The sequence below is a fragment of the Ahaetulla prasina genome, chromosome 13 (genome assembly GCF_028640845.1).
Source record: "Ahaetulla prasina isolate Xishuangbanna chromosome 13, ASM2864084v1, whole genome shotgun sequence".
Classification (NCBI taxonomy): domain Eukaryota; kingdom Metazoa; phylum Chordata; class Lepidosauria; order Squamata; family Colubridae; genus Ahaetulla; species Ahaetulla prasina.
This window is the reverse complement of record NC_080551.1, coordinates 3,417,543-3,431,271: the sequence shown is the minus strand read 5'-3', so window position 1 is coordinate 3,431,271 and position 13,729 is coordinate 3,417,543. Positions and strand designations below refer to the sequence as shown.

Below are 13,729 nucleotides of genomic sequence, written 5' to 3'. Positions count from 1 at the left end.
GTTTGTCCAATGTATGTGGTGGGGCAGGCGGTGCATGGGATTTCATATACTCCTTGATTTTCTAACTCAATTTTGTCTTTGGAAACCTGCCCTTATTGACAAACGTGTCCCTAACACGAGGAATGACACCAGACCCACACTCACGAGGTCCACACAGGATGTCACCACCACACATCCACCCAGAAAGCACACCCAAACCCACACTGATCAGGAAGCACGACCAAGGACCAGAAGCCAGACCGCAGCTGCAACATTAGCCACTTCAAACCCCTCCAATCCATACATGCAGCAGACTGACACCCACTACGAAGATGTAGCACGACCACGAAGCCAAACAGCAGCAGTGCAGCTCACCAGCTCAAATCCCCCTGCAGCACAGATTAGACTGAGCACAACCAAGCCCCCACCAACACAGGACACACCCCAGCCAATCAGAGCACAGAAAACCCCATCCAATCAGAGCACAGCCAAGCTCCCACCCAATCAGTTCAAACCCCACTAGCAGTTAAAAGGAAGAAACAGCTGCGATCACACATTGCTCCCAGAAGCACGAAGTTGAAGCCTGAAGATGACGAATGAGACTTCACGAAACGTCGCCAAGACACTTCCAATTTTACACGGGAGAAAACCCAACAACCAAAGACCTATATACAAACACCCGTGAAAACCTCAGAAAACATATATATATATATATATATATATATATATATATATTTATATATATATATTTACCAGAGGTTGGACTAGAACAGGGGTGTCCAACCTTGGCAACTTTAAGACTTGTGGACTTCAACTCCCAGAAGTCCACAAGTCTTAAAGTTGCCAAGGTTGAAGACTCCCGGACTAGAAGACCTCCAAGGTGCCTTCCAGCACAGACAGCGTCGTGTTTATCCTTTTGGGGAAACCTGATATCAGTGGGACAAGCTTAGCAGCTTCTGGCTTGCTCTTCAAACTATTTACGCAGTTTGGGAATGTGTTTGTATTCTGAGTTTTCATTGGGAGACTTGAGGACTAGAGTCTTGACATTACCAAAGGAAGGGCCAGTTTCGGAAGAGTTGGGTTGTAGAGATTTGGGTTCAGCTTTATTCCTCCAGCCATGTGGGATTATTCCACGCTGGAAAAAAATATATCTTTTTTTAATGTTGAGTTTCATCAGCCAGGTGCCAAATTTGCATTTTCCTGCTTTTCTTTTGTCGTGTTCCTCAACACTTTGAGGATGAAAATGATTAAAAGTGCTCTCTGCTTGAACATTTCTTAATAGGATGGCGGATCCTTGGATCAAGTCTTGAAGAAAGCTGGCAGAATTCCGGAGAAAATTCTCGGCAAAGTCAGCATTGCGGTAAGTACGTAATTTGGGCCTATGGAAAGACAGATGCCAACGTGGTTAATGTCACCGGGTGACGGTCCAGAAGGGAGACAGTGCTGAGAAATCTTTAAGGCAATGAGACATGGAATTCTTCCCCTTCTTTCCTTCCTCCTCTTCTTCCTTCTTTCCTTTTCCTCCTCCCTTCTTCTTCTTCGTCCTTCTCTCTTCTTCTCCTTCCTTTCTCCCCCTCTCCTTCTCATTCCTCTTTCTCCCTGCCTTCTTCCTTCTTTCTTCCTTCCACCTCTCTTATTCTTTCCTCCTCTTCTTCCTTTCTTCTTCTTTCCTTCTCCTCCTCTTCTTCCTTCTTTCTCCATTTTCCTTCTCCTTCTTCGTTCCTCCTCCTCTCTTCCTTTCTCCTTCCTCCTCTCTTCTTCCTTCCTTTTTCCTATATATATATATATATATATATATATATATATATATATATATATATATATATATATATATATATGTCTTTGGTTGCTCGGGTTTTCTCCGTGTAAAATTGGAAGTGTCTTGGCGACGTTTGAGCAGTCTCATTCGTCATCTTCAGGCTTCAGCTTCGTGCTTCTGGGAGCAAAGAGCGGCTGAAGCCTGAAGATGACGAATGAGACAGACCTATATACAAACACCCGTGAAAACCTCAGAAAACATATATATATATTTATTTATTTACCAGAGGTTGGACTAGAACAGGGGTCTCCAACCTTGGCAACTTTAAGACTTGTGGACTTCAACTCCCAGAAGTCCACAAGTCTTAAAGTTGCCAAGGTTGAAGACTCCCGGACTAGAAGACCTCCAAGGTGCCTTCCAGCACAGACAGCGTCATGTTTATCCTTTTGGGGAAACCTGATATCAGTGGGACAAGCTTAGCAGCTTCTGGCTTGCTCTTCAAACTATTTACGCAGTTTGGGAATGTGTTTGTATTCTGAGTTTTCATTGGGAGACTTGAGGACTAGAGTCTTGACGTTACCAAAGGAAGGGCCAGTTTCGGAAGAGTTGGGTTGTAGAGATTTGGGTTCAGCTTTATTCCTCCAGCCATGTGGGATTATTCCACGCTGAAAAAAAATATATCTTTTTTTAATGTTGAGTTTCATCAGCCAGGTGCCGAATTTGCATTTTCCTGCTTTTCTTTTGTCGTGTTCCTCAACACTTTGAGGATGAAAATGATTAAAAGTGCTCTCTGCTTGAACATTTCTTAATAGGATGGCGGATCCTTGGATCAAGTCTTGAAGAAAGCTGGCAGAATTCCGGAGAAAATTCTCGGCAAAGTCAGCATTGCGGTAAATACGTAATTTGGGCCTATGGAAAGACAGATGCCAACGTGGTTAATGTCACCGGGTGGCGGTCCAGAAGGGAGACAGTGCTGAGAACATCTTTAAGGCAATGAGACATGGAATTCTTCCCCTTCTTTCCTTCCTCCTCTTCTTCCTTCTTTCCTTTTCCTCCTCCCTTCTTCTTCTTCGTCCTTCTCTCTTCTTCTCCTTCCTTTCTCCCCCTCTCCTTCTCATTCCTCTTTCTCCCTGCCTTCTTCCTTCTTTCTTCCTTCCACCTCTCTTATTCTTTCCTCCTCTTCTTCCTTTCTTCTTCTTTCCTTCTCCTCCTCTTCTTCCTTCTTTCTCCATTTTTCCTTCTCCCTTCTTCGTTCCTCCTCCTCTCTTCCTTTCTCCTTCCTCCTCTCTTCTTCCTTCCTTTTCTTCCTCCTCTCTTCTTCCTTCTACCTCTTCCTTTCTCCTCCTCTTCCACCTCCTTCTCCCTTCTTCCTTTTTCTTCTGTCTTTCTTTTCAAAATGGCCTCAAATAAGGCTGACTATGCAAGAGGCAAACTCGGGGACATTCCCCCCATCCACCCAATGATGAAATCCATTTTTTTTTTACTACCGGTTCTGGGGGGGGCGCGTGGTTTGGTGGGCATGGCAAGGGAAGGATATTGCAAAATCTCCATTCCCACCCCACTCTGGGGCCAGCCAGAGGTGGTATTTGCCAGTTTTCTGAACTACTCAAAATTTCTGCTACTGGTTCTCCAGAACCTGTCGGAACCTGCTGGATTTCACTCCTGCCCCCCCCCCCCCACCACCTTCCCAGGAATTGTAAATCATGTAACAGCCTTTGTTTTATTTCTCCATCCCCGGGAACACATTTGCTGGGTCCTGCATCTCTTGCAAAGAAATGACTCACTTGCCTTTGGAAGAGCTGTGAATTATTACGAAAGACCAATCCAGATGGGTGAACATTTGTGGACGCTATTGGCAGAAGTTGAAGCCGATGGTGTTTAACAACAGCTCTCCATTCCTTGGCACACAATATAGATTGGGGTCACGTAGAGAGAAAAACAGCAACTAATAAGTGGAAAAGACATTTTCTATTTGTGTGCCCGTCTTTCTGCTTTCCATCTGTCATAATTGGCTGGGGGGGAAAAATCGCTTCCCAGTTTTCCTAAAGTTTTAAGACAACGTAGATCAGGGGTCTCCAACCTTGGTCCCTTTAAGACTTGTGGACTTCAACTCCCAGAGTTCCTCAGCCAACTTTGCAGTAAGTTAAAATACTCTCTATGGTGCAGCGGTAGAAGGTCACCAGCAATTTTTCATTCAGTTGTTATACTAATCGCTTCCAAGTTTGTGGAGGGCAGCTGTGTCGTCTGCAGCAAAGAATAGAATAGAATAGAATAGAATAGAATAGAATAGAATAGAATAGAATAGAATAGAATAGAATAGAATAGAATAGAATAGAATAGAATAGAATAGAATAGAATTTATTGGCCAAGTGTGATTGGACACACAAGGAATTTGTCTTGGTGCATATGCTCTCAGTGTACATACAAGAAAAGATACGTTCATCAAGGTACAACATTTACAACACAATTGATGGTCAATATATCAATATGAATCATAAGGATTGCCAGCAACAAGTTATAGTCATACAGTCATAAGTGGAAAGAGATTGGCGATGGGAACTATGAAACGATTAATAGTAGTGCAGATTCAGTAAATAGTCTGACAGTGTTGAGGGAATTATTTGTTTAGCAGAGTGATGGCCTTCGGGAAAAAACTGTTCTTGTGTCTAGTTGTTCTGGTGTGCAGTGCTCTATAGCGTCGTTTTGAGGGTAGGAGTTGAAACAGTTTATGTCCAGGATGCGAGGGATCTGCAAATATTTTCACACAGAGGTGGCTGCTTTAAAAAGATCCGTGTCTGAAATTCTTTTTGAAGCATGGCACGGCCATAGGATACCCGTTAGGCTGGGGTGTTTCCCCCTCCCTTCTATTAAGGAGGAATATGGTTACGTTCCTTTTGAAGTTTATCCAATTGCATGTTGATGATCGTTTGCTTGTTGTAGTGAGCGTCTTGTTTTGATTCACAGGTCATAAAAGGTCTCACGTATTTGAGAGAAAAGCATAAAATCATGCACAGAGGTAGGTAATTTATCTTTCCTTCGAGCTGGTCCTCAACACTTAACAGCCATGTTACTAAATTATCAACTGCAGTGGTTCACTTAACAACCGTAGTAAGAAAGGTCATAAAATAAGACAAAACTCACTCAACAACTGTCTCTCTTAACGACAGAAATTTGGGGCTCAATTTTGGTCATAAGGGAATGCCTACCTGTATTTTGAGAGGTTTGAAAAAGCTTCATCTTAGGCACCGAGTTTCAGACCACTTTCTACCTAGGATGCCTGTATCATGTGAGGTTTGCCGCTTATGTTGGCTTCCTGCAGAGGAGCCGGTGGGGGGTGTTGTGCCCCAGCACGAACCAGTCACAGCTCCCCAGGGGCAAATAATGCCATTTGCACAAGTCGATGCGCTTGATATTCTCACATTCGCCAGCTTGTTCCTGCTAGTCGATATTGGACGCTCAGGTGGCGGAAATCGATAGCCGAGTTCAGAGAAAATACAAGATGGAAATACGGCTGAGAAAAATGAGACCGACGAAGCCGTGAGAAGCAGCGTGCCGGAACCGGATCTCACTTTGTGCCAAAGGGGATGAAAATTTCAAAGCTCTTGCCTCCAACCCTCCGTGGTTTCCACGCCCTTTTAAACGGCAGCAACACACCCGCTCTTCAGCGGCCGTTTTACTCTCTTCACTGTTGCGTTTATTTTGTTTTTTGCTTCCAACAATTCAGTGGAAAGGAGGGGTGGTGGGAGGAGTTGTTCTACGTTCCCCTGGGAGGATCCCATAAGATGCTACATCTAAATGAAACACAACCATCCGCCATTGCTCTGAATGGCCTTTTCTTTAGGGGTAGGTAAGAAGGGGTGAATAATAAGCAATAAGTGATGAGGTGGCTCAGTGGCTAAGACGCTGGGCTTGTCGATCAAAAAGGTCGGCAGCTCAGCGGTTCGAATCCCTAGTGCTGCCGTGTAATGGGGTGAGCTCCCGTGACTTGTCCCAGCTTCTGCCAACCTAGCAGTTTGAAAGCACGTAAAAAATGCAAGTAGAAAAATAGGGACCACCTTTGGCGGGAAGGGAACAACGTTCCGTGCGCCTTTGGCATTGAGTCCTGCTGGCTACAGGACCACGGAGACGTCTTCGGACAGCGCTGGCTCTTCGGCTTTGAAACGGAGATGAGCACCGCCCCCTAGAGTCGGGAACGACTAGCACATATGTGCGAGGGGAACCTTTACTATTACCTTTGAAGAAGGAGGAAACCACAGCCCAGGGATGGATGGATGGATGAATGGATTTATTTATTTATTGTCTGTCCGTCCATCCATCTATCTATCCACCTATCTAATCTATCCATTCTTGTGGTTTTTAAGGCCACTTTGCATCCTCAACTGGAAGCAGCAAGCAGCTCTTCCCCACTGCTTGATGCCTGCTTTCCTCAAACTCGGCCCCCTCCCCCCCCTCCTCCTCTCTCCCTTCCCCGGGTGGGACGAATCGCAGATGGGCTTGCTTTCTCCGGGAGCCTTAATGCAGGGCTAATGACTGGATAAGTGCTCTGCTGAGTGGTGTCCTACGCCCACGGGAGGGAGGAGGAGGAAAGGGGCTGTTTGCAAGGCTTCGGTCTTGGCGCAGAAGCCGTTGCCTGGTTACCAACAGCCTTCCCAACATGTCCTCACCTGCCCGGCAATCCGGTGGTTCTCCGAAGAGCTCGAAATGCTGCAGGAAGAAGATTCTGGTTCTTCTGATTTACTTCAGGTGGAAGAAGCCCATTCAGATGAGAAGGAGACCTAGCCAAAGGTGGATCCTGGCTTCTTCCACAAGAGTGGCTTGTAGACACCCTTGAAATATTCCTGCCCAAGACAGCGCTGGCTGTTGCTTTTTGAATTCTCAGAGCTCTGGGAGTTGAAGTCCACAAGTCTTAAAGCTGCCAAGGTTGGAGACTTCTGCTCTAGAGCAGGAGTCCCCAACCTTTCGGACCTCAGGGACCACTAAATTCATAATTTTAAATCCCACGGACCACCAATATGACCTGCCTAATGACCGGCTGGGTGGGTGTGGCCAACTCAATGTCCAACTTGATGTCACTCACAGTGAGGGGCACCTCACCAGCCACCCCACCCGTCCCCTCCCAGCCACTCCTCCCCTGCCCACCCAGTTCCTTAGGGCCCCAACAGTTGTTGGAGCTAAGCACCCACCACGAGAAAGAGTTGGCAAAATAGCTGGCTCAGTTCAAATTGGGTCTGGCCGAGAAGGAGGCTCAGCAGAAGCACCTCACTCAGGACTAGGAGCATAGGCTTTCCAAGCAGAGAGAAAACCTGCAGGAGTGCAAGGCCAGGTACCAGCGCCTGGAGGCTCAGTGGGCTAAGATGGTCAGCCAGTTCCAGGCCATGAGGCAGTCCCACTGGAACGAGGCCCTCCGGCTCTTCGCCACCAGCGGCGCTTCCCTCCAGCCTTCGCCCAAAGCCCCTCACCAGGAGGCTGAAGCAGACCCCAAGTCAGAATTTCTGCTTCCCTCCAACCCACACAAAAAGACCCTGAAGGAGGAGATTCTCTGCAGCAATACAAACGTTCATTGCACGTATCCATCCCAGGGGCCGTAGTTTGAGAACCTCTGATTTAGTGCAATATAAAAAAACGCAAATAATTTTTCTGCGGACCACCAAAATTTTCTCACGGACCACCAGTTGGTGACCGCTGCTCTAGACCAATTGTTGTGCCTCGTCCTCCCTCCTCTCCTCAGCCGGGCCCCTCCCTCCTCCTGCCGGGCCTGCTATCAGATTCAGAGTCTGATAATGAAAAGGAACGGCCTGGCATGCCTCCAGCCCCCAGCCCTGGCACCATGCCCGGACAGAATGTCAGGAATGAACAAACAAACCTCACTCCTACAGCATGTGAGCAGGGAGCCAGCCACGTGCTAGAATTGCCGGCAGCAGATCCAGAGGAAGGGAATTCACAGTGGACGGATCCCCGCTTCCGGAGATCTGAGAGGCGACGTCAGCAGAAGGAAGGGAGGGGCAGGCCTGGATAAGTGCTGAGTCATGGAGCCATACCCCACAGCCTATATAAAGGATCAGCTTGAGTCAAGCAACTTTGAGTCAAGCAAAGTCTCCTTTAGTTTGCTGAAGTCACACCTTGGATTCCTGCCTGCCCTGAGAAATCTGAAAGGAATTTGGCAAAGCTGCAGAGGCTTCGTGGCCACGCTTGATACAGACTTCCCAGACCCGGTCGTCGGAGGGGGAGTGGGACACGACACCAATGCTCCTCACTGCAACATTCACATCGGTAGCAGGCTATCCCAGGGGTCTGCAAACTTGGCTCTTTTAAGACTTGTGGACTTTAACTCCCAGAATTCTGGGAGTTGAAGTCCACAAGTCTTAAAAGAACCAAGTTTGCAGACCTCTGGACTATCCCGTCATTGTGGACAGCAGAGAAAGACACACTTGTTCTCTGGTGACTCAGCCTAAGGCCATGGTCGATTCTATGGGATGTTAACCTTTGAATCTCACTTATCCCTTTCTATACAGGTAGTCTTTGACTTACAGCCATTCGTTTAGTGACCGTTCAAAGTTACAACGGCACTGGAGAAAAGTGGCACATAACCGTTTTTCACACTTATGACCAATTTAGCATCCCCCATGGTCACATGATCAAAATTCAGACCTTTGGCAACTAACTCATATTTATGAGTGACTGTGTCCCGGAGCCATATCATCTACTATTACAAGCAAAGTGAACGAGGACAAGCAAAGTGAACGAGGAAACCAAATTCACTTACTAATTCTATTACCCTTAACGGCTGCAATGATTCACTGAACAACTGTGGCCAGAAAGGTCATAAAAGGGGGGAAAACTCATGTAACAACTGTCCTGCTTAGCAACAGAAATTTCGGGCTCAAATGTGGTCGTAAATCGAGGACCACACCTGTATTTCCGATGGGTTACTCCTTTTTATTTAAGGATTTGAATATTGGTCCGTGCCTACAATAAAGAACGCTTGGATGGATTTTTACGATCTGCCATGCGCTGCCAAAATGAAGAGCTGTCCCGGAGCTAAAATATTTGAAGTATTCTCCCTTTTTTTTCTCCCCCTCTCCCGCTTCCTCCCCTCTCCCTCCAGATGTGAAGCCCTCAAATATCTTGGTAAACTCGAGAGGAGAAATCAAACTTTGCGATTTTGGGGTCAGCGGACAACTGATTGATTCCATGGCCAACTCTTTTGTGGGCACACGATCTTACATGTCGGTAAGTGCAGGCCATGAAATAGCTGAACAGTCGAATTCAGACACAACAACAGCTTATCAGTGTAGCGATCAATCTCTTGTTGAGTTGTTTCCTTGCCTGCAAAGTGCACAAGTGTTTTTAGCGCAGGCGTGTGCAACGTAAGGGTGCCCTCTCATTTCTGCCCAGCGCTGTTGTTTGAGGCAGAGGATTAGAGATGTTGCATTTAACTTAGGGGAGACATGATAGCCATCTTTCACTACTTGATGGGCTGTCAGAGGGAGATGGTCAACCTATTCTCCAAAGCACCAGAGGGCAGGCCCAGAAGTAACATGTGGAAGATCATTAAAGAAATATAACCTAGAAGAAAGGGGAAATTTCCTCACAGTGAGAAGATTTAATCAGTGGAACAGCTTGCCTCCTGAAGTTGTGGGCGCTCCATCGCTGGAGATCTTCAAGAAAAGATTTGCTATTCATTTGCCCGGCATGGTATAAGAACTGCTGCCTTGGGGAAGCGGTTGGACTAGAAGACCTCCAACGTCCCTTCCAGGGCTAGGATTCTATGACATTTCTTTTGGAGAGTTTCAGTCATGTTGAAGGATTAACAGATTAACAGAGTTGGAAGGGACCTTGCAGGTCATCTAGTCCAACCCCATGCCCAAGCAGGAGACCCTGCATCTGCCTCTACCTAGGATTGAACTCACAACCTCCTAATTGTGAGGCTAGAGCTCCACCTCTAGGCCACAGCCGCTGTAATACGATTGGGGCTGAAGCCCAGAGCTTCTTGGGCTGGTTGTACATCTGGTGATGTGCATCTGGCCTTCCCACAAATCAGCTGCCATAGTGGGCGTTGCCAGTCAAAAGAAACACATAACGAGGGTGTTTTCTGTTCCCCTGCAAATTCCCTTTGGGAGGGCAGAAATTTGGGGCATATTTCTAATCAAAGCGCTAGGCTTCCACCAACCACCATTTCCCCCCCCCCCCCACTGAATGATCCTTGGAGATCTCCAGAGGGGCCCCAAGATTCTCAAAAGTGCTGAAAGGTCCCCCTGGTTTTTCAATGGAGGAATTTAAAAAAGGTTCATGGGATACTTCAGTCTGGTGGATTAAAAGAGTCTCGGATAGGCTAAGAAAAGCAACCAATGGATCGTAGAACAAATTGACCCAAGATTCTCACTCAAGGCGTAAATGACCAGGCCGAAATGATCTTAGTTGGGATACCTTATGGAGAAGTCTATAATGCAGGGAAAGGTAGAAGGAAAGGGGGGAAAAAAAGAACAGCCAGCAACAAGGTGGATGGACTTAATTGCAGAGATGTGTCAGGGTTCCAGGTAACATACCCATAGCAAACAAAACTCTTGAGGCAGGCAATTGCCTCAAAGAATAGATTTATTGGGATATGTCATGTTGGCACAGACTGGTGGAAAACCGACTCTGAATATTCCCGTGGTTTTCCACCTAATTAAAAGTGAGAGTTTGTCACTTTCTCAAAACAATCAGTCACACGGTCCAATCAGGATACTGTCCAGTTGATAGGTGGCTCCAGTCCCCTCCTTCCGAGCACCTGCAGGAATGTCCTTAGTTCCCATGAGGAAGTATTTTGTTTTGGCTACAACACCCCAACTATCTCTATTCTCCCCTCCCCATCCCTCTTCCCTGATGTGTCAGCACCGAAGTCTCAAAATGGCCTCGGTCAGGCCAGTTTCAGGGTTGACACGATGATAGCCAGAAGACCTGAAGGACCAAGATGAGGACAGATCGGTTTGGAGAAGGTCTACCTCTATGGTTGCCCAGAGTTGACACCAATGTGAGGGCATTGTATCCAACAGAAGCATGATTGGTCTGATATGTGTTACCAACTTATTAATATAAAGCTCCTAGTCTCATATGGGATGCGGTGGCTCAGTGGCTAAGATGGTGAGCTTGTCAATCGTAAGGTCGGCAGTTCAGCGGTTCGAATCCCTAGTGCCGCGTAACGGGGTGAGCTCCTGTTTCTTGTCCAGCTTCTGCCAACCGAGCAGTTCGAAAGCAGGTAAAAAATGCAAGTAGAAAAATAGGGACCACCTTTGGTGGGAAGGTAACAGCATCCCGTGCGCCTTTGGCGTTGAGTCATGCCGGCCACATGACCAGAGACGTCTTCTGACAGCATTGGCTCTTCGGCTTTGAAACAGAGATGAGCACCGCCCCCTAGAGTCGGGCGATATATGTGCGAGGGGAACCTTTACCTTTACCTAGTCTCATAACCAGCCTTGACTCAAAAGGGCTCCATCTGAGCAGTTTCTAAAGGCTGCAGGTGTTAATGACCCCAGGTGTTTAGGGCCACAAAGGAATTAATCAAAACTAAAATGATATATGGGCCATTCTGCTGGGTATTTATGGAATCCCCAGTTTCACCATTGAAGTTTGGTCAGTTTTCAAACTCTTTTGAGTCCACATCCTGGCCAAAAAACGTGAAAGTTTGAAGAGGTGGAATCTAGTTTCACGCCGTCAATTTTTCTTCCTCCATCACCCTTTCCATGCTGTGACTGGACGGGCTTTTACTGCTTCACGGTGGACGTTTTCCCACCGTTGTGACTCGTTCTGTCTTTGTGTTCCTCCAGCCAGAGAGACTGCAAGGGACTCACTACTCAGTGCAGTCAGACATCTGGAGCATGGGCCTCTCCCTGGTCGAGATGGCCATCGGCAGGTACCCCATCCCTCCGCCCGATGCCAAGGAGCTGGAGCTGATGTTCGGCTGTTCGGTTGGCGCCGACTATCCTGTCTCGGAGACGTCTCCCCGGCAGAGAACGCCAGGCCGGCCCATGAGCGGTAAGAGGGCACATACTAGCAATGCCACCTTGGGGGCTGAACCGGATCACTCCCTTGAGAAGGGAATGCGGTTGTGACTGGGTTTTTTAGGAAGGTCAGTGGCAGGAGTGAAGCGCTCCTGGTTTGGACCGGATCGCCCGATCTGGTAGCAATGGTGGTGGGTGGTTCGGAGAACCGGTAGCAAAAATCCCTCCCCCCCCCACCGCCCAGCTGAGCCGCGTGATCATTAGATGCTTTCTTTTTTTTTTTAACTTTTAAAAGCATTTTTTCTTCGGCCAAAAACATGCTTTTAAAAGTAAAAAAAAAAGCCTCTGATGATCGCGCGGCTCAGCTGGGATCGTCAGAGGCTTTTAAAAGCATTTTTTCTACAACCTCTTCGGATGAATAGGTTGTTTAAAAAATGCTTTTAAAAGGCTCCTCTGATGATCCCAGCTGAGTTGCCTGATCATCAGAGGCTTTTAAAAGCATTTTTTCGGCCAAAGAGGTTGTAGAAAAAATGCTTTTAAAAATATATTAAAAAAAGTTGACCACACACCCCCAGTCACATTACCCCCACCACCACCAAGCCACGCCCACAGAACCGGTAGTAACGAATTTTACGTTTCACCCCTGGGTTGGGTTGACCCAAAGCCACTCAGCCAGCTTTCATGCCTAAGGCTGAACTAGAACTCAGAGTCTCCTCGTTTCTGGGCCAGCACCTCAATCACTATACCGCACTTGGTCTGTGTATGCTGGCTGGGGAATTCTGGGCGCTGAAGTCCACACATCTGAAGGTTGTTGAGTTTGAAAAATACGCAATCTTCATCAGCATTTCTGGAACAAATTTCAAGACATGCCACTGAATGAATTTTGAGAGACAAATGAATTTCATCAGAAAAGAATGAAAAATAAGCTATACGACAAAGAGTGAAATTAATTTTGCTGACGTGTTGTCATTTTTCAGCCTACGGTTCAGACAGCCGACCACCTATGGCCATCTTTGAACTCCTGGACTACATTGTCAATGAGGTGAGTGATATAGTGGGTCTTCTGCAAGCGGAAGGGCTTTTGCTGTCGTAAGAAGCGTCTCGGAAAGATGCTGTTGTGATGGACTACTGCCCTGGGTAGATGACTGTTGTGATCTGTCGGCCGCTGACTCCTCCAGCAACTGAATCAGAGGAGGAGGAGGCGTGGGATCCTGGGGTCAGCATCAAGGCAATCTGAGAGCTCCGAGGGGGAAGAGGGAATGGAGCTGGCAGACAGAGAGAGAGAGAGACAGAGGCAGAGCCTGGGCCATCCGTCAGCCCTCAGATGGAGAGTCAACAGCCCCCAGGTCCGGAGGCAACTGATGAGGAAAAGGAGGAACAGCTGGGTCCAGTGCCTGATGCATAGATGTGCAGAAGGCAAAGGAGAAGAGAGCAGTGGAAATCTATGGGCCGGTCCTTGGGACAGAAGAGCCACCTCTGCTAGAGAAGCCCCATCCTACCTCTGGGGATAAAAGGCAGGGGGCAGAGATGAATAGATGTGGCAGACAACTATTCATCTCCCGGCCAGACAGACTTGTTAGCCTGCATAGAGAGAGAAACTTTTTGCTGGGGCTGCTGGCGCTCCAAATAAAGGAATCATTGATTTAACCACAGAGGGTTTGTCGTGTTTGGGGAGCTGGGTCAGAACGATGACCTCCAGGGCCCCTTCCATTCTGCAGTGCTCAGAACCCCTGAGGAGGTTCAGGCGATGGCTGGGATGTTCTCCCAAAAATCTAGATAGACCAGAAATCTGCAAACTTGGCTCTTTTAAGACTTGTGGACTTCAATTCCAGCTTTGCTGGCTGAGGAACTCTGGGAGTTGAAGTCCACAAGTCTTAAAAGAGCCAAGTTTGCAGGCCCCCGACGATAGACAGGCTCACCCAAGATCTTAGCGAGACCAGATATGCAAAAAATGGTATTTTTTAGGGGTGCATCTGAAAGTGAAGCAGTCTTTTCCCAGTCTGGCTGAAAG

At 47.4% G+C, this 13,729-nt stretch overlaps 1 protein-coding gene across 2 annotated transcripts in view; it reads left to right on the top strand.

Annotated features, from left to right (window-relative positions):
* Positions 1-13,729, top strand: part of MAP2K1 (mitogen-activated protein kinase kinase 1) — a 48,434-nt gene that overhangs the window by 27,071 nt on the left and 7,634 nt on the right. The window contains exons 4-8 of one of the 2 annotated variants that reach the window (XM_058156787.1): positions 1,262-1,339; positions 4,703-4,754; positions 8,844-8,968; positions 11,545-11,752; positions 12,696-12,760. In XM_058156787.1, the coding sequence (XP_058012770.1) occupies positions 1,262-1,339; positions 4,703-4,754; positions 8,844-8,968; positions 11,545-11,752; positions 12,696-12,760 (528 nt within the window). Of the gene's footprint in view, positions 1-1,261; positions 1,340-2,550; positions 2,629-4,702; positions 4,755-8,843; positions 8,969-11,544; positions 11,753-12,695; positions 12,761-13,729 lie in introns of both variants that reach the window. The other variant, XM_058156786.1, reaches the window with a different exon arrangement.